Source organism: Stegodyphus dumicola, chromosome 1 (assembly GCF_044657685.1).
Source record: "Stegodyphus dumicola isolate Sdum_Otavi_A_Nest chromosome 1, ASM4465768v1".
Lineage (NCBI taxonomy): Eukaryota > Metazoa > Arthropoda > Arachnida > Araneae > Eresidae > Stegodyphus > Stegodyphus dumicola.
Window position 1 is genome coordinate 262,018,359 of NC_140768.1, and position 22,321 is coordinate 262,040,679.

Below are 22,321 nucleotides of genomic sequence, written 5' to 3' on the forward strand. Positions count from 1 at the left end.
AGTAGCCTTAGAACGTTGAAATTTTATATATAATACTGCTACAACATGTTGATGTGCACCTTCTATTTTGGTTGCAATCGCCTCATCAAAAGTATATAAATATATATATAGTATATCCACTCTGTTACACAGTTAAGTTTCTTTATTCTTATATGTTAGTAAATTGTGCATTTTTTTGCTTTAAAAATGATTAAATTATGTTGTTCTTATCTTTCGGTTAAGGTTTCTATACCTTTAGTTAACCTGCATGCAATAATTGTGGAATTATCAACAATTTAAAAGTTTTAAATTGCGGTTAAGCCTAATTTTTGTTTACCATAGCAGCCATATTTGTTTACATTTGAAACTTAGCAGAATAATGAACTTGTTGCCAATCTAGATAAACTAAGCTTCGCAAAAACAAAATCACGTCTTCTTTTATTATTGCGAATTAAATTATGGTTAATTCATTCTGGAATTATCATTTAAATTACTAGCTTGTTTTTGTGTAGAAACTGTAATTTTAATTGTAAAAATTGTTTTTTTAATTGTTTTAACTGTACTTGGTGTTTTATGTTTCTCTATGCCTTTCAATTTTTAGTGAAAACGTTTTGAATTTTTTTCATATTTCTGCCTTGCCGCGAAGTGAGAACTGAATTAATTAGGAGCGCATGCGCATTAGGTAAGCGGCGCTGCATCGTCTGTGAAAACTGTTTCTTTTTTATTTATTTAATTTTTTATACATCGTTTTAAATTTATTATAGTATTTAGATAGAACTTGTAGTAATTCTTCAGGCGATATAATTTTTGTGCACTTTGAGTCGTAAAATGAATGAGATGGAACACTGTCAAGTTAACCTAACGCCGAAGTGTCGCTTAAATGAAGTGCAGGAAAATTACGTATAATTTAATATTCCGTACAAGGAAGTCATATGGTGTACACATTAGATTTTAATAAATTGTATTTAATGAAGTTATAGTTCCACTTTATTTTTATTGATTAATTAAGGTGTTTATATGTAAAATTTAACATTATTATTAGCTCAAAGAATTTTTGCATTATGTAAGTACATGCGTCAAGAATATTGCATAAAAATTATAAGCAAACTTTAATTTTGAAACGGCGCAATTTAGAGAGATTTATTATAAGTATGTTACTATATTTTAGGACAGAAAGTGAAAATAACAAAATTAGAAGGGAAACTTGAGGGACTACTGCGCATTAAAGTTAGAATTTTATGTCGCGTTATGCGTTTAGTAAATGAAATAAATTTTGTTCAACGTCTCATCAAAATTCTAAATTCCTTCATTATAAAATATAAGTTAATGTAAAAGTATTGTTGTTATTAAAATCATTTATGACAGTATTACTTTTGCATTGCTTACAGCAAAGAATAAGTACTACTGTAAGCTTTTACCACAATTTGTCTAAAATGTATGTGATGCTGAGCTGCAGGCAAAATTTCTCGATTAGTAAACCAAGTCCAAAATTTAAAAAGAATTTCAACTCTTTATTCACAAAGTACATATAACTCTAATGTACTGATCAACATTTAAAAATAAAATTGATATTTTCAAACATATCATACAATAATCACACTCATCTCATTTTGTTTTATTTTGTGCATTAGTTTGGCAGAAAATAATCACAAATGCTCTAAAGCAAATGGAATTCTTTTCTTCTGTACGCCTTTATCTGGAAAATGTTCTTTGTAGCACTTGGCGTGCTCGGAACTTCAGAAATATTTACCTTCTTTTTGCCTTTTACTGTAAAAAGAAAGTGATGACTCGGTGACTGTGAACAAAGCATGCGGTCAAAGTTGGATTATGAAAGTATATTCAGGGTTTACCAATTTAGAATATCCCAGTAATAGTTTTATATTTAAAGAAATTTACTAAGAAAAATATTATTTGAAATTTTATATCATTTAATATTTTTTTTTGCTCCTTTTAAAACTTTTAAGCTGAGGTGACGAGCAGACAGGAATAGAAGGCATCTAAACTCCTTTTTGAATTTATTGAATCTTTATACTATTGGAATCAGTTTCTTGAAGACCGTTATTTTTTTTCCTAACATTTATGTGAAATTTTATTAAACTATATATTTCTTTAGAATAACGATTACAATAATGAATCATATAGTAGTATCAATTAACTTCCAACTGAAATTGAAAGAAATGGAAGCTTTCAATGATACTTTTCCCTTCTTTTTTTGGAGGAAGGGGAGGCATTCTGATAAGAAACTATATTAATTCAATATATATATATATATATATATATATATATATATATATATATATATTTATTTATTTCATGGAATATATTACAAGTATAAATTTTACGCATACTAAACACTTTAACAGATTAGTATTGAATAATGAATCCAATGTAAATAAGATTCAATTTCCTTAATATATAATAATTAAATATTTGATAATAATTCCTCAATATATTTATTATCAAATGTTTTATGTGTGGATAAATTTTATTAATAAGTAATAGCTCTTTAAACTACTCCGACTACAGTGATTTTAGATAGTTAATAAAAGGCTAATTATTGCAATTACAATTATTAAATAATTAGGTATAAATTGTTTCACATTGTTTTTAAGCACATTGAAAATATCACGGGGCAATATACAGTTTGTCTTCCTCTCCTTTGGGATGAGAAAACGTTCTGAGATTTTTTTCGTTCCATCGCCTTTGACCTTAAAATATGTTTCTTAATGCTTTAAAATGGCACTTTCTTATTGCTAAGCTTTAGAAATATGACGAATACATCATAATAAATATGCTTTGTCTAATCTGTGTTGCTCATTGAAATAAATATATCAGACACAACAAAGGCAAATGGAAGCTATGAGATCTTAGTTCAGACCTAATTGTTGCATTTCTTCAACAGATATTTCTTTCACCATTATGAATAAAGATACCTTTCAGAAAACAAATAATGTGACATTTTATAGAGCAGTCTAGGGTACCAATGAATTCCTTTTGGCTGCTTATTTATACTCTTTGGTGTGTGTTCTGTGAGCTGTACAAAGTGAAACTTCCGTAGAAAATGAAAAGAGGCTTGCATTAAGTTATCAACAATCCTTACGGGTAAAAACGCCCAGTGCGCTAATGTCTGATGATTTAAAACAGCGTAACAGGATGCAACAACATTGTTCACTACTAAATTTCCTTCTCTTGTTAATGGGGCGAAAACGCCCACCTCTGTGGTCACCGATATGCTAACAACTTTCTCCAGAACAACTTTGCCGTCATTATAGAGTTCGTTGTTAGTGGTGTTCGATTTCACAAAAATGTAATGACCAAGCTCTACATTCTTTGCAAAAATTGCAGTTCCATGCCTAATGTCGTTTGTCCTTTTATCATTAGATATGAAGATAAGGTGGCTAGGAGTCAATATGATTTTTGCACCACTTTCTGTCACTATGTTGGTGTATAGTCTTTTTTGAGAAGTGTCTCTGTCCAAGAACATTATCACTTTACTGAAGTGCAGCGAACCATCAGATTTTGTGACTAACACTTGATCTCCTACTAATAGTTCTGACATCTTTCTTACACCTTGTGTAGTTTGCACAAATGATTCTCCACTGAAGCAACCTCCAGACCTCGCTGCGTCAGCAGATTCTGCAAAAAGAAGAGAAAAGCATTATTATTATGCTTTGGGATAAGTTATGTGTTTTTGAAGTGATTTTTCATGTATTCATAAAGATTGGTTAAGCTTTCCGTTCGTTACATTTTAATTATTTTTGTATATAAATCATTTTGTACACATCTATTCTGTGTTAACCTGTGACATTTTAAAATCAAAGTTTTAACAATAGATTTCTGAGAAAGATATCGAATAAAATAAAAATAACTACGGTGCTAAATATTACATTTCTGATAGTTAGGCATGTGTATTAAATTTAGCGCTTATGGGGACCCCCCGGCATAGAAGTTGCTATTACAGTTCCAAGTCTTTTACTGTGATAACTTATATTGTAGATTCAACAGGGAAATAAATAATTATAAATACTTTTTGACTGCAGAGTGTTTCTGTATTGATCCATTTAATTTGGTCAAGGTAGAAACTGTATTTTGAATAATAGGCTTTCATTGACTATTTTACCGCCACAGGAAGTTTAAAACCACAAATATGTTGAACATATTTTTTGTTTGTATTTATTTTGTTTATTAAAAGTTTGGGTCTGTGATTAAACTTAAATCGTGATTTGGAAAATGAATTTTAAACGTCCTAATTTTTTTGTCCAATTCTGATACCCTGCTAACATTCGAATACAGCCACATCACCTGTTAAAATCATATTAAAGGTTATGCATGACTGTTTACTTTGAAATTAATTTTATATTTAAGGTTTTCATACTAACGTGATAAAAGAGGATGATCGTATCAGCCAATATTTGCGCGCGGAATATGAACAGTGCTACGAAATGCCCTGCTGCGGTAAGATAGCTTCCTGCAAAGCGGGGTTAGGGTTACCAGGAAGTGCCAAGGAAAGTCAGGGTTGCCAGATTTGGCGCGAAATTAGCGAGAACATTCTAGAACGAATTCTTACCGACTTGTCCCGGAATGTTCTCGAAGGCAGGCCAGAAGCTATACAAACCCTGCCTGTATGCGGAGTGAGAGTATCTAGAGTATGTTGAGTTCTTGAGTTCAGTAGTAGTCTCTTAAGTTCAGAGATTAGCTCGAGAGCAATCGACCGAGCCGGGAGCTGTACTTTAGTGCTTTGCAGTGAAACTGTCTTCACCGTTATAGCCTGATAGCTTGAAGGCTGTGTTGCTGATTGTTTTACCGTGTTTGTCGTAGTTTTTAGACGACTGTAACCCGTTTTTGGAACTGCCCTGTTTAATACTGACAACGGACAAAATGACATAAATTGTGTTTTGATTCTTCATCAAGTGTGGCCATCAATCACTGCAAATCCACGAACCCGTGGAACGCAACTATAGTATGATTAGGTAGCTAAAAATACATCGCTATGCGTTTTATTGCAACCAAATACATATACACAGCTTACAAATTTTATTTAACTTCTTGGCTTGCAAATTATTTTGAAGGCTCTTTTCTTGTGAGAAATATTTTCATGTTGAGAGGGCCAGTAGTCTTTGCAGTGTTTATTTAATTTAAAGACACTGAAGAAATAACTTAATTTTGTTATGCACGATGTTTAGAATTTTGAGAGCAGCTTCTTGTCTCTAATACTGTAAAGGAGCTTTAAATAAATAACAAGAACACAATTCTGTTAGTTAATATGCTCACTTAACGGTTATAAAGAATCAGAATACAGTAAATGCTGCCATATTTTATTTTAATATGTTTTGAACTAATTGATTATTTCAACAATTATGTAAATTAAGGTAAAGCAGCATCTAAAGCTTAAAATTATTTAGCAGTTTTAACATAAAAAATTTTTAATATAAATTTTTCTTTGTTTAAAAATTTCAGTAGAACATAGAAGTAAATCAAAGGAAAAATGATGATATTGATCCAAATAATATTTTTCCTGTAATTACATGAGAATAATTCTGTAAAACTGAGAAAAGTGCTTCCGAAATTTGATGCCATTTAAACTGCTCATCAAAATTATATAATATTGACAGAAATAAAAGCTTAATGGCTATTTACTGAAAAATTATTGAAACAATTTGTGCAGAAGTATTTTAACGTGAATTACCATATTTGTAAATTAATCTAAAAATATTGAGTTAAAAAGGAAGTTTATAGAAATTTAAAAATGCTGAAAATATGAGCTATGAGCGTTTTAGTTTTGCAACAAGTCTTTTTTGAATGCGATGTGCGGTCAACTTTGGCAGAAATACACACACTGGCCAATGAATTAGAAAACCAGGATCAACATTTTATTGGACTACCTTCTGCACGGATAACTGCTCTGATTCGTTTGGGAATCAAGTCTATATGCTTCTGGAGTGCATTTACGTCCAGAGAATACCATGCATTGGCTATGCAGCTTTTTGGATCTTCTAAATTAGAATAGAGTGCTGTCAGATGCGTCTTTCTACTATATCCCATACATTTTCTATGGGGTTAAGATCTAGGCTATGCGGTAGCCAGGGAAGGTGTTGGAAGTCAGACTGGTGTTCAGTTAACCAATTTTGAACACTTCTGGTACGATGTATAGTTGCATTACCGTCCATGAAATATCCGTCGCCATCAGGGAAAAAATGCAACATTGCAGGGTGCACTTGATCTGCCAGTATATCTAGATATCTCGTGGCTCTTTGTTTACCCTCGAGGAACACCAGGGCACCACTTCCATGCCAGCAGAATATGCTCCATATCATGATACTCCCACCAGACTCTTGCACAGTGCGAGTAAGGCAAGATGGATTTATGCCTTCATGGGGTTCTGGCCAAATTTGAAGTCTTCCATCAGTGCAAAATAAGGTGTAGCGTGATTCATCCGACCACATTACCCGTTTCCAATCTCACATGTCCAGTGTCTTCTTTCCCGACACCACTGCAAACGAATTCTTGCATGTCGGGCAGAAATGAGTGGTTTTTCTCACAGGCATCCGACTATGCATTCCTATCCTCTGCAATTCTTTGCGCATGGTTCGAGCTGAAATCTGTTGGGAGCAGTATTCGTTGACGATCTGGTGCCAATTGAAGCACAGTAGAGTCGCTGTTCTGCCGTACAATTCGTCGGAAACGAGGCCGATCACTCTCTTGGAAAACTGTACTCGAACCGCAGTTACGTCTTCTAGAGAAGGACTGTGGGTTCTGATTCCAACTTTTAAAAACCTTTGATTCAGCTTCTTTTCAGAACCCAGTGAGATTTGCTGTCTTCGAAATCGAGGCCCCTGCTAAACGGGCACCAACAATAAGTCCTTTTTCAAATGGTGAAAGATCTGTCGTTTTTGCCATTTTACTTCATTCATCGTGAAAAGCACTCTTACACCTTACTTATACTAGCATTCTAACCACGTGTAACCCACGTCATAAAAAAATAAATAAAAATAAAAATAAATAAATAAATAAATAAATAAATAAAAAATTGCGTACTTCATACCTAGCACGCATTCAAATGAAAATCTCAAAGGTTTCTAATTCATTGCCAGTGTGCGTAAAACATTTACATCTATAACCAGAGGGCCATGTAAACTTTACATTTAACCAAGCAAATAAGAAAGAATTATAATTATAAGAAAAACACTACATGGAAGAATTACATGTCAAAAGTAATAAAGGTAACATAAAGCAAATTACTCTTGGATAAGAGGAAAAGTTATGTCCATGCAAAAATCTGTCGAATCTCTTTAATTAACGGTTCATATGTTATATATTTCAATTTTTGTTGACTGTTGCCATTTAGCGTTAGGTTATAGACTCCCCCTCAGGCTCTGATGTCGTCTCGACGAAGAGTCCGCAAGATATTTTACATTCATCTCTATGAAGAGTAAACCGGGAATCTTTTGATGACGAGTTTGAAATGATTGATTTAACTGCACAGAATCAGGATGATTCTCCAAAACATCAATGAATCGGGATGATTCATTTAACATGAAATCAGGGTTATTCCACTCAAACTTCACAGAATCGTTATGATTCATTTAACATAGAATCAGGATGATTCCCTAAAACTTCCCTGAATCGAGATGATTCATTTAACATGGAATCGGGATGATTCCCTGAAACATCACTGAATCGGAATGATTCACTTAACACAGAATCAGTTCTTGAAAAGTTTATTATATGGGGTTGGATCTTCCCCTGGTTTGAAGCGACTCTCAAATTCTAAAAGCCAAATCACAATATCAGATCCACCCTACTATAAAAGGAACTTTGAAAGTAAAAATTTTGAAAATGTCAGAATAGTTCGAAGGCAACTTTGACAGCACCTGTGGAATTACTATTTTGTTTATCTTCATTACTTTTGCTAGACGACTGCACTTAATGCAATACATTTTTGATCCACTTATTTTCCTTTTCTAAATTTGAATTTTGTTTCTTAACTTCTCCTAATTCTATGAGAGTATTAAAACGTTCACTAGAACAATCATCTGTTGTAGAACTAGAGCCTTTCAGTTTTAAACCGTTTCCTCCACTTCATCACCAAGGTCTTATTTTTCATCTTCCAAGCCTCTGATGAGTTGCTCCATTTCTTCGCGGGTTTTTCAAATAGTGTTTTAGGTTTCTTCTCTAACCAATGATAACTGAGACTAATAAGATTTAATTTAGGATCTGAAGAATTTCCACATTTATTCTTTGGTTCATCCGTTCCAGTAGCTTTGACTTTTAATGACATATTTTCAATTATTTCTTTCCATTTCTTTTTTATTCTCAAATATTATTTCTTTTTATTTAGAAAATTAAACATGCTCTCACTCTATGTTAAACTATCATAATCAATTTAACTTTGCATAAAATACAATTCCTACTTACTGCATGATTACTTTACAATAAATGCAAGGACATTGGATTAATCCTTCACTCCTAGGATGGTTAATTTCCAGATTGTCAAAAATCAAAATTTTCCATATCACCAGGGTGGTTTTCTTCTTTTAACGCAGGAAGAGCTCGAAGAAAAAAATTGCACTCCGCTTTCGGTAATAAGTTTTAAATTTTTGAGGCTTCGGGCCCACTGTTGGCAGTTTATAAACAGAGGGCCATGTAAACTTTACATTTAACCAAGCAAATAAGAAAGAATTATAATTATAAGAAAAACACTACATGGAAGAATTACATGTCAAAAGTAATAAAGGTAACATAAAGCAAATTAATCTTGGATAAGAGGAAAGTTATGTCCATGCAAAAATCTGTCGAATCTCTTTAACTAACGGTTCAGATGTTAGATGTTTCAATTTTTGTTCACTGTTGCCACTTAGCGGTTATCATCTTAATTTCATACAGAGTCAATCAGTCGAATCTTGTTCTTGTGATATTTCAGAACCTAGAAGGCGAAATATTCTGACACCATAGATACTACAGACGATCAAGCATTGTCATCCATTAGAAAGTAATCTGGATTAACAGCATTTCTAAACAGCTTTATTTGGTTCGACGACTTCGTTCACATATCTGGGACTGATTTTAAAATTTCGTTAAAGGTATGCAGCTAGGTGAGGCGATATTTGATGATTCCACGCCAAACTATAAAACTACTTCCATGGAAGCAGTACCTTTAATGAACAAGAGAAGGCTAATGCGTACTCCCATTCTCTCCGAATCTAATCATATCCAAAATTTCAATGCAGGTTATATTGGGCTCGTGAGCAAACAGTACACGGTCTCAGTCCTCTTGACTACGCAGACTGTAAGGATGAGAATAAATTAAAAGGTTTCTTTCGAAAAAGAAAAACTTTCTTTTTCGAAGATGAAGCGAGTGTGACAGTAGCCATTGGTTTCCTTGCACAATGTCCAACTTCGTGAAGCTTCCGTGAGGCAGTAAAAGGACTGATTCGAGATCTTATGACAGCCGAACATCTAAAATCAACTCTACTGTAGTCTCTATTTGGGTTGTTCGGAATGACAGAACCGGCCTTGACAAGACTGTTGATTAACGAATTTATTATTTAAAAATTGGTTCCTGATGTGAAACTTAGGGACATTTCAGATCATGGGCCATTTGCGTTTCGGACTCCTCAAGTGTGCCAAACATAGCTGAATTAACCATTAAACAAAATAAGCAAGTGCTTAGGGCATCAAGGAAAGGGGGCACCACAAAAAATTTCCATTGCTAATTTTACTACGGAATGATGCTGTTAAACCAAGACCAAGAGAGAAATGAGGGAGAAAAAACAGGCGTAAACGTATGTGGATAGGAAAAATATTTTAAGTGTTTGGAGCCTCTGAGAATATTAATATGGCTCTGGTGCCAAATAACCGCCACTTTTGCCTTTTTGCCTTTCATTTAAATGATGCCTTTGGGTCGTAACTGATAAACGCTGATCACTCTCAGAGACTGAATTTAAACTTAACATTACAAATCTGAATAGCAACATGAGTCCTTTGCACAACACTTTGGCAGTCAGTTAATTTACATATTTCATGCCCCAAGCACAGATAACCAAATTTACTTTCAGTTAAATACAATTAACGTAAATAACTACACGGCTGAACATTGGTTGAAAAAAGTTAATCAGTGAGCATACTTTTCAGATTATCTTTTAATTTTGACTAGTACGGCTGGAATCAATTTTTTATGTTGTATATGTGTTTCTTTCTTTCTTTATGTACATCCTTATGAAGAACAGTATATGCAGTCGATGCTCATTACAACGACATACTGCTGCATTATAACTACCGGTAAAAAGAATCCTATTTTGATGAGACTATATTTCGTTGTAGGATCCTTCTTATAACGTAGTTTTATTATTATTATTATTATTATTATTATAAAACTATGGGAACAACAGCTGCGAAAAAGAGGTCGACTCGCTTAATTTTTTTCCCTACTTAATTTCTATTTAATATGTTTCGCTTCGTGAAAAGCAAGCGAATGAAGGCTAATCTGAACTACAGCTTCAAATGAGGCGGAGAAAATAAATGCTGTGTGGTGATGACGGCACGAGTTACGACTGCGGATGGGGAGCGGGGTTTGCAACGGTCCTTGAAGTATCCATTTTAAAGTAACAGGCTTAAAAGTAGATCCCTTTTCTTCAAATAACAAAAATAAAATATTCTGCACAGTAACCTCAGGATATATTGTTTAAGAGCATCGTAACCTCAAAATTCAAGCGGGTGAACTAAAATACATAAACACTAAAAAAAAGAAAGCAACAAAAGTAATGCGATCTATCAAACAAAGTAAAAAAGCAAAGTAGGTTAGAAAGTAAGTTAGAAAGTAGGAAATAAGACTTTTAAAATCTTTCGGGAAATTGAATTGAAATTAATATCATAAATTATTTGGGCAATTTTTTTGGAACTTAAGTCAAGAGAATGGATAAGAGTCTGATAACGACTGGCTGTGTAAAATCCATTTATTTCTCCTCTTTTAGACAAAAAATTCGTGGTCTTTAATTCAAAATTTTACGATCTCTTAATATGGCTGATGCATGCCGAACTGAATAAGAATGAAATAAAAATGCAGGCTCAGATTGATTATTAAGCAGAGTGGAAATATGAGTTGAATGATTTGAATCAGTAACCGCTTAAGAAGTTTGATTGCACTTGTTATGTAAAGTTTCATTTACACACACTAATACTCTATCAAAGTTTTTAAATCTACATAAATGATGCTTGAGAAAGAAAATAACCTCCTAATAAAATAAAAGAGTACTTCTCTTTTCGTGCAACAGATGGCAGTAACAGCAGTCCTAGTCTTTCGATGGGAAGACCCACATGACTACAGACAAGGCCTTAAGCGATAGCATCGCAGCTCGCTAAAGTGGGAAGGAGGTCTGTGGTTGTAATAGTTGGACTTATTACCCTTAACTTCTTACCCCACACGTTGTCCACCATTTTGCTTTTCCTTTCCGTGCTTATATTTTCCCTAAGTTAGGGATTTTTTTTCCTGAAATCAAAACTGAGAGATAGAGAATTTTTCTTCCTACTTTAATATGTCAGATCGTAATGTTCTAAACTGTTTTACGATATTTGGAATTAAAGATGGAACTAAGATTTTGTTATTAATCTTTGTAAGACATTTTTAATGTTCTTAATGAATGGCACTTAACGTATGCCATATATCACGTTATCAATGAAATTCGTGAAACGTTTTAAGAGAGAGAAATTTAAAAAGGTGCAGAAAAATTAATTACAATTTATGATGACTTCTTAGTTTCTTTTATACATCTATATCTATCAATTAACCAGTTTAACTCTGAATATCTATGAAAATTTAGAATTAAACAGTGGAAAACTTATTCAGTAAACTTATCTAACATACAGTTTTCCACATAAGCTATTCTACTACTGGGTGAATTCCACATGTGATTTTACTTCCTGCACATACGGTCATCTACAGAAATTTCACAAATGCATACCTATAGAGCAAGTTTACGTATCATTTGGCTGCAATACACATTTGCAGCATCGATATTCAAATAAAATTATTTATAAGGGATCTATTTTACGAAAGCTATCTACCTAAGGAAAGGGATACATTAGGGAAGGACTTTCTAAATAAAATTGGCTTGTATTTTCATCAGATAAGCCTCGAAAATGCTCATGAAGCCAGCTTGCTTGCCAGTATTCAAATCTGGGTCAGATTACCCTTTCTTGGTCTGTTTTATCCACCTGATTGGGGGGGGGGGTGGTATTCGTAAGGAGAGTGGGGTATTGTAAGTCATTTGAATGATTTGAAAATTAAAAAAAAAAAAAAAAAGTTTTTTGCTTTTAAATTAACAAAAAGAAATATATTTGAAAACTTAGATTTTATTTATACAGTTCTACACTGCTTTAAAATGCCAAATTACTACCATATGTTACTTTAAAATGGGAACATCAAGATCATTTTCTAACACCCGACTTACCTCGTAACCGTGGGAACGGCAGCTGTGACAGGCGGCTCGAGTTACCTGATTAATTTCCTCCATTCCGTTTCCGCTTAGCGTATCTGGATTCAGGAAAAGCGTATGACTAAAGGCTGTCACGTGCTTTTTTGAGAGAGGTTCCAGTCTCAAACGAAGTGTAGAAAATAAATGCTTTGTGGTGGTGAAAAGAAACGTTTTGATCGCAAATGGAGAAGTGTAGCAACGGCCTCGATGTGGCTGTGTTAAAAAAAAAAATGACTAAAACCGTAAAGGTAGTCAGATGACTTATCATCCCGTCTACCTTTTAACTAATCCAAAAGTTGAAGGTTGAAGGAAACCTATTTATCAACACATCAACCCGAGTTGCACACAAATTTAAAGAATCATGGGGGAGGGGAACTCTATTTCTCAAGAGAAATTCAGCAGATGTTCAAGTCGAATTTAATATGAAATACTACGTAATGCATCTTAAATAAGCCTTGGCTTGGCCCTAAGTATTCGCAAAGCAAATGCCACTTGTCGAAGCTAAAGCCCATCAAATTTAAAATTCAGTCAGCGGACAATCGAAACAGATTTCCCTAAGGTAGCAAAATGTTTAGTTTCAAAGCCAAGAACTCCTCGCTTATTTATGCTTTAACTACTTTGCATTCTGGTGAGAGTTGACGAAAGTGAAAGTAAAGACTGACTAATAAGATAATCGGGTTAGTTAGCATAAAACTTTGTACATTTCCTGTTGAATAAAATCAAGCCGTGCAGTTTTTAATCGAAGTTACTCATTCCCAGCTTTTGAGTAAGATATAATAATATTTTTATAAGATGTTTATGCTAATTTAAGTAAGGATATATTCAAAAACCCGGTAAACGCTATTTAACAGTTCGTTTGTATGTCCGCTAGGATTTGAAGGTAATGAAACTGATTAACAACCGATCACTCATATATAGGTATATGCGCATATTAAAGCATTGAGAAATTTTATCTCAGCATTTGTTTTTAAATAATATAAATTAGAGTTTTCATTGAAATTTTCTTTAACAAATTAACCTAATATCCTCATTAAGTAAAAAGGTAAAAGTGGACTTTTAAAGTCAAAATCCAGCGCTAATGCAGCTAAGATTGTAAATGTAAATTTGTATTATTAATATCGATTATTTCCTAGAAATGAAAAATAAAAAACTATTGTATGAGGAAACTAACTAAGCCAATTCCTTATGAAATTAAATCTATATGGAAATTAAAAGTTTGTAAAAAGTAATGAATGCGCTTGAATTAAAATAATAAAAATGAATATAAAAATATAAAATAAGATTAATTATTGCTGATTCCGAGGAAAAAGGGTGACTTTTCATAGGGAATTAGTCTCTTTCCAATAAATTATCAACAATTAAGAAATACGATCGCGTTTCGTTGCTTTATTCTATTTGAAAGAAATCCAGTTCAAGAGTCGAAGATGCTAAAAGATATTAAAATAAATCAGTTTTGAAATATGCGAAATTCCCCGATACGATCTGACAAAAAGAAACTTAAGTAAACACCCGACTGCCAGGTAAAACACTGGGATATAAGAATTGCTAAAGTGTAAGGCGGTAAAACATTTATATCAAAATATATAATGGTAAATTAAAGGTTACAGAAAGGCACTTACATTTTCCCTTATTATTGATGACTCATTGGAAACTGACTAATTCTCGTTGAAAAAGTCTTTTTCCATGGAATCAACAATAATTAATTTATTTTATATTTATATTATTATTTTTTACTTCCTTGTACGAAGTAAAAAAGGATATATTGTAATCGCGAAAAATTTCAGGTATCATATTTCAACGAAAATATCCATTTTGACCGCTATCGAATGCAATCTAACGATGTTTTTGAGTGGCATCTGTACGTAAGAACAGAATAAAGGACTCTTTCCCCCCCCCAAAAAAAATTATAAAACTGATTTAAAATGAAATCTGAAGAGAATTTTTCATCGCGTCTGTGCGAACGTACGTACGTACGTATCGCGCATAGCTCAAAAACGAGTAGCCTCAGAATTTTGAAATTTTGTATATAGGACTGCTATAACATGTAGATGTGCGCCTCATATTTTGGTTGCACCCGGCCGCAATGCTGTTAAGGAAACCTAGTGCCGAAGTGTCGCTGTGGTAAATAAATATAATGAACTTTAAAGAGTACATTTATTCTATTGAGGTTTATACGCTATCCACGAAGTAGATTTAATTCAAAATTCGTCAACTGTTAATGAATATAAAACTGCAAGGTTTAATTTAAAATATGATTTTAACTCTTTTTTATTATTATTCTAACTTTATTTTCGGCATCATATAGCGAATGCATAGTATATCAGTATTAAAGAATTCAAAAAGTTTCAAATAAAAGTCAGAATCAAAATAAATAAATAAATAAAAAAGGAAATCTGAAAGTTTTCAGAATTTATTTTACGCCTTAAAAGAGCGTTTTTTTTTTTTTTTTTTTCCCCTCTTGTTTTGTGTGTTAGCTTTATTTATTAGATATGCTCTTCACATTTAAACCACATAAAATTCAATAGCAATATCACAAAATATTTAAAAACAGCAAAACAGCATATCTTTAGAATTTCCGATACACAGTTTAGCGGGCTGGAGATTTTTTTTTCCCCCTTCCTGTACAGTGTTGCCATTGCTCGCTTAGAAATCGTTCAGTTTGTTAATCAAAAGTTCGTTAAAGTTTTACAAAATTTCAAACACATTACAAAAGAAATTCGAAATTCAAAATTCGAGCTTCCAAGTGCCCATGTTCTTTGGAGGACAAAGTTTTTCAGAATTTGGAGGCTATAAGTACTGTTGTTTTTTCACAATGCGAGACACATTTATACATTCATGCAGATTCTTCATCATTTAATTTCTTTAAATAAAATACATAGCAATAATATTTGGTGGCAATAGTTTGAAAAGTGAACCAACGCAGAAAGTGAAACGACGCGAAATGCCGTTTTGAGCTAATAGCCCTTTGGCTTTAACACCCCTTTGGGCTAATTATGATAATCAATGCTTTGAAATCGGCTTTCTTCAGGGGAAGGCCTGATCTCAGCTTCAGTTTGCTGTCGTTAAAATTCAAAATCCAAAACGTTTTGCTAATTTCCGAGTCTCTTCAAAAATATTTTTATATGAATTTAAAAACCGAATTTTTTCTTGAAAACGCTCGCAAATCCATTCCTCACATCTTTGGAATTCAGCATTTAAGATAAAATTAAAGGTTAATAATTAAAATCCACCTGCTAAATGAAACTGTTTAAAATTATTGTAAATATAATTTACTTAAATTTGTAAAAACAAAAAATAAATTGCTAATTATCTTCATGAAAATTAATCTAAATTTAATCAATATAAAACAAATTAACGTCTCATATAGACAAAAGAATCTGATTTACTGCTTTCATTTGTACCATTTTTTGAAATGCTGGGGCAAGACTGTGGAGATCGAAAGTTTGTGAAATGCTGGGCCAAGACTGTGGTAATCTCAAAAGGGTTGCATTTTGATTTCAATTCTAAATAAAACAGTTGACTGGCGTGAAAATTTCCATCAAAATCAAGCAAAAATTGGAGCAAGGTACCGGCTCCTATGTCTTGCATTTTGTAATTAAATATAACGGTCCTAGGAAATGGGATTGTACATTTATTTCTAGTTTAAATACAAATTATTAATGCTGCATTTACGCTTAATATCTAATTTTTGCATTCATGTATTTTAGTTTAACCTTCAATACATGAGGTTTGATAAAAATGCTTTAAGCGCTGGAGCCAATAAAAGATTATAATTTAGTTTTCACATCCCCCCCTGTTATCCTAGAGCACAGGTTCAAAATTTCAAATTTTTACTGTGAACAGGATTAGCAGCCTTCTTACATTCAGCTATTGTTTAGTCTGAAAATATTGAACGTATGGAATTTAATAATTCCATTTGGTTATCTTGTGTTACCCAGTAGCTTATTTGCTTTCCTTATTTTATTTTCTATTTCTACTGTGCTTTCAGAAAATGAAATTTTTATAGAGTGCTTAAAAATTCAATTTCCCAGTTTTGCATTAAAAAAATTTCTGCAATTCGCTTTGCACGCCAAGGTTTTATTTTTAAACAATTTTCACATCAGCTAACTGTTTTATGTATAATTGACGCGTAAGGGCAGCCCTAACTTTCTCACTTCACAATCATTCCGCAGCATTTCACAAAATGGCGCAAATGAAAGCAGTAAGTCAGATTCTTTTTTTATATATTAGATGTTAAATGCTTTTCATATTGATTAAATTTATATTAATTTTGATTAAGATCATTACCTATTTATTTTTTATTTTTATAATTTCGATCTACTTTTATTAACAGTTTAAAAAATGAATTGTACACTTGCATTTTAATTATTCCTCTTAATTTTATTTTTAACTGTGTTAAAATTCATAGACGTAAGATATGGATTTGCGAGTGTTTTCAAGAAAAGATTCGATTATTAAATTCATATAAATTTTTTATTGAAGCCATTCACAAATTAGCGAAACGCTTTTTGGATTTTGAAATTTAACGAAAATAAATTGATGCTGAGATCAGCTAGTTCCCTGAAGAACTCATCTCAAAGAAGTTAATTATCATTATTTAGTTTATTATTTCAGTTTTAGTTTTTAAAATTTATCCGCCGGACTAAAAAATCTTTTTTCTCAGCTTTTAGCGATGTACTGGCTTTCATGTCTTTTGTTATAATATATAACGGTCTGAGGAAGTGAATTATATACCTATTTCAAGTTAAAATACAAATTATTAATGCTGCTTTTGAGCTTATAATTTTCATTAAATTTTATTGAAATTTTTGTTCTACTTTGATAGAAGTTTGATAGAAGTTTTGTATCAATATTTGTGTATAAATACTATAAATTAGAAATATTGTTGAAACTTTTTCCAGAAAATTAAACTACATTAATCACTGTGCTTCAAATCCTGTTAACTGTGCCTGAAAAGATTTATGAGCAGCTGTGAAGAAGCTATATTAAGCTTATGAGCCCCAGCTGAAATAATCAATTAATCTCAAGACGCGAGATCCGAAATTATGTGACCCTTGAGCAGGACGCTCCATCAGCGGCCAATAGGTAATACTAGTGAACACTGGTAGTTCGACGACTTCAGATCTTCGCGGCGGTGGTGGTGTATTTGATTATGGCAAAGCTCACTAGGGCTATCTGCCTAACTGGAGGGATGCCTTCGTGGAGGACTTTCTAAGGGAAACTGGCTCGTATACACGTTACACATGGGGAAAACCACGAAAACACCCATGCAGCCAGCCCGTTCGCGGGATTCGAACCTCGGACCGAACTAGCAGTGTTCAGCGACTTTACCGCTCGGCCGCTGGTGGGCCTCAGATCTTCGCGAACGGGTTGGCTGTGTGGTAGTTTCTGAGGTTTTCCCACCTCTGACGAACTACGAGTCAGTTTCCCTTAGTAAAGTCTCAAGGAAGGCATCTCTCCTTGTGGACAGAAAACCCATGCATGCTATGCCGTATGCTGTGCTCAATTATTAGAAAAGCAGAGGAAATATCCTTCACATCTACTTTAAGAAATACTTAATGCGCTTTACTGATACAGAAATCTGAATGTATCTAATTTAAAAGTAATTTTCTGAAATTTTATATTGTAATTTACAGTAATTTTCCATTTTATTTTACTCGTATTAATTTATGCTTAGGATCTAATATTCTTTAGGAAAGAAATATCGAGGATTCTATAAAGTATTAGAAACTCTAATTTTGACTTTTAAACATTTTTAAATGCACAGATTTTAATCTCATTAATACTGTTTATTAAATTAAATGCTGCTTTTTTGAATAGAAAAGGAATTTTGCTAGCGAAAAATAGTTTATACTTAAAATTTGTATAGCTGATTACGATATGATGACAGGCATACACGTTTCCCATGCATCTTCGTTTCTCCCGTGGTTGATTTAATGCGTCTAATACCATTACCTTAGATTAGATTAGGTAAATGATTACACAAAGAATACGCAGGCTATCTACTTTACGAGGCACTTTCACAAACGAATTTCTAAAGAAAACTGACTCGTCTCTATCTGTAAGGAAAGCTTTGAAAATTCCTTTTTTAAGGAAAGCTTGAAAAGTTCTGGCTTTGACGATATTAACGGTGCTCAGATTTTTATCTGCACTGCCTGATAGTTGATGACATAGACATTGGTATTCAGCCTCTTAGCTTACATGTATGAAAGTAGGCAAGATTTTATTTCGAGAATTCACATTATTTGCCTTTCCTGCATGTAGAGATGAGTTTATAAAATACAGATTTCTATACTATTTATTAACATTATAGATAGATGTATAAATATCTATTTGTTTATTCATTTTAAAAATCTAAATTGAAATACTTCTTATGTTAGTACTGAATGAATTATTAATGACAGGCTATAACTAATTATTATTGAATTATGAGGCTATAACAAATTACTAACTGAATTATTATTTTATTTTAATTATCCATTATTTAATGAGTAAATATTGATATAAGACTTAAATCTAGGAATTCAATGATGTGATCGCTTGCCACCGACAGCCACTCCTTCCACTATGCTCCTGCATATGGAATTCATTATTTTCCCGTAATTTATTCACAGAAAGCAGTTTTAATAATAATAATAATAATAAAAGCTATCTTTCAAGTATTAGAAATACAAAATTATATTTAACCACTCAATAAGGGAATTTATGAAAGTAATAAAATATGGTTCTGCCTTTGGACAATGTATACCATTTAAAACCGGTGTGTCGAGACATATACAGATGTTAGCCAAAACAGTGGAAACGCTGGTAAGAAGAGCCGCGAATGAAAAATGTGAGTAAAAGGGGTAGTACTAGGAACGTCGGAGCATGCATATGGCTACTCTGAAAAACTGGCTTACATAAAACTTCGTAATTTTTATTTTTGCTTGAAAAGTAATGCAGAAATATTGCATTTTTATACGAGAAAAGTGTTAGAAAATTAACTCATTCTCTCTTTGCCGCAAAATAGCTAGCCCCCTGAGTTCTGTTATGTCAATTTCAAAACGCAGAAACACGTTTCTAAATTTTTTTTCACCTCATCATATCGCATCATCATTATCCGCTGTTAAAATTAGCTTTGCTTCCTATGAGGTAATACAGCTTTTAGCTCTGGCTTTTCAATAACATATTCGAATTAAAATGTTTTTTGGAATTTTTAAAAGGCGTCTTCTCTCAAATATTTTTGTATTCCTTGAACTGCGAGGTGTCCTTTCGAAATAGAGGTATATCGTTAAAAGAGAGGGTATGATGGTTTAAAAAAAAAAAAAAAAAAAAAAAAAAAAAAAAAAAAAAAATGTGTGCTGGCAGTTAAACAAGAGTTTTCGGTTATTAAAATGACTGAATTTATTGATTTAAAAAAAAGCATGATTATTGAATCATCCATGATCAAAACTGAAGAAATCATGGGTCGACCGAATGGATCAATATCGAACAATCATAGCCATGCAAGCAAAAGGGAGATTGAAAAAAAAAAAAAAAAAAAAAAAAAAAAAAAAGAACTTCAGGCCCGGGAGGGGGAACTGATGAGAAATAACTCGAACTATATAAACAAGAAAATAACGAGAAATAACTCGAGCTATATATATATAAACAAAAAAATAACAAAACAAGTAAATTATGGTAGAAAAGTCTGTTTTAATACCGATTAGTTGGTTGGAAACTTCGCACAGCCAGTCTGCAGAGTTGCATTGCAATCTCGGTGTTGATGACATACGCAAACGCCACAAAATATACTGAACGGTGCGTAAAGATCAGAAGTAAATATAATTCGCATAACCAATAGTAAATTATCTGTTTCGATAAAATCAACATTAATAGCAATAATTTGATCTGAAAAATAAACTTTTATTCCCTTTTTTCCTCATTACAGGAATAGTATCTGAGATTGCTTGATTGATTGATAATTGCAAAATGCTTTAGCTATTTGCTTTGGGAGAAAGGCCTTCATGGCGAACTTTCTGAAAAAATACCTATAGAAAATAAAAATGAAATACACTATTTCGACTTTTCATTTCCAACCCTAAAACAGATGCGAGTTTATGACGATGTAGAATCATTCGGATTTTTGAAGTAGAAAAAACGAAACATGAGTAATGACCTTGCTGTGACTAGAACCTGGACCTTTCGAATGCACGCATAGTGTGTTACCATTACACTACGAAGGCATGCAGAAAAGGAGGGAGAAATAACTTATATACTTCTCCTTTTAAAGAAAGAGCGGCTGGGGATTAGGGGACTTAATCGCTAAATTCTGGTGGTGAAGAACCGTTGTCCACCACCTTTTAGTTTGGCCCCCACTGTACAGCCATTAAGATTTTTGAAGTAAGAAACACGAAAATTGAGCACTACCCTCTCCGGGACTCGAACGTACTCACCGAGTGTAAGTTCGAGTTCCGGTGAGAGTATTGCATACCACGTGTTACACCCCAAAAAGGCATGCAGAAAGGAGGATAAATACCTTATAAGAGTCTGGACCCCCTTTTGGTGGCAGTCCAGACCCTCGTAAACCCGCATTTGCATTTTTCAATTATTTCGAAATGTTATGTTACTGACAAGATGGGAGTCTTATAAGAGTACATTCATCTCATGGTACAGATAATATTTTACTATGCTTGTCTTTATATGGACAATGCTGTTTCACCCACATGCCTAAGCTGTTTATTTACCAATATATACATCTAGTATCATTCACACAGTAGTTTATTGAATCAAATGATAAAATTGTGCAACTATATTGGTACCCCTGATGACTAAAGCTCAGTGCTATCAAGTTATAATACTAACTCTTGAAGTGCCAATCAGAAGCCTCATATACCTGCGTTTAGACAGGTTTTAAGACGAGAATGGGAGAAATATCTTTTGCTTAAGCACAGGAAATTTTCTATTCGGCTTCAAATTGCTACTATTCTGAATACCAACAAGAAGTTGGTATCAAATTGTTGATCAAAATATCGTTTTCATTAGTTTGTCTATCAGTCGTAAATCTGAGATTTTAGTTACATAATGAGCAGCAGTAGAAAGATTTGAGAAAAGATTTCTTAGATCTGAAACGTATGAGATGAATTTGGAGCTTTGAGAATTCTTCCTGAAGAGACTGTTGAAGCACCTTCTCCAGAGCAGAATGATAAATTAGCTGCATAATAGGGGGCCAACCTATAAACCAACCGTAATGCATAATGCCAACCTATAAACCTTAAAAACTATTAAAATTCAGCTTTTGTATAATAAAAGTCATTTCAAATGAAGGAAGTCGCTCAAATATTTTTCACAGTTACATTTTTGAAAAAGACCACCATTTGAAATTACCAATTAATCAAAATTGCTTTTAATATTTTAAATTGGTGCTTTTTGTATTCTGATCTACATTATCATTTGCCGTTGTTATTAAACAGTTCTCCTTTTTATTATCAAGTTACTACTCTGATGGTTGTTGAACACCACAGTTTTTAAAATCTTAGAATTGCTTCTTACATATTCCTTCAAAACAAAGGTATATCAGAAATAATTTTATAACCGTTGAGTAAAGTTTTAAAAAGTTAGGTAACTGATTAGTTCACATAATTCGCTAAATTACAATCATTATTTTCAAAGGTTCTTGTCCTACCAGTGAGCGGGCTTGCAAAGTTTCTACAAGCACAAAGAAAGATACAAGCAGTATAATATTTGTAAAACTGGTTTCCGTTTAAATATTTGATGTTCACTTAAAGGTAATTCTAAAAAAGGGGGGGAGAAGAGAGAGTAATATTATTGTACAGACTATCTGCCTCATAGCCATTTAAACGGCACTTCTAAGATATACAATACTGCAAAACAGTCTGCAAACGAGAAGTTAC

At 32.8% G+C, this 22,321-nt stretch overlaps 1 protein-coding gene across 1 annotated transcript in view; it reads right to left on the bottom strand.

The window, feature by feature from the left end:
• Positions 1–1,469: 1,469 nt before the first annotated feature.
• hh (hedgehog signaling protein) overlaps positions 1,470–22,321 on the bottom strand; it is a 228,377-nt gene continuing 207,525 nt past the window's right edge. Inside the window, exon 3 of the mRNA XM_085827440.1 lies at positions 1,470–3,615. Coding sequence (XP_085683566.1) covers positions 2,897–3,615 — 719 coding nt within the window. The 3' untranslated portion in view covers positions 1,470–2,896. The remainder of the gene's footprint in view (positions 3,616–22,321) is intronic.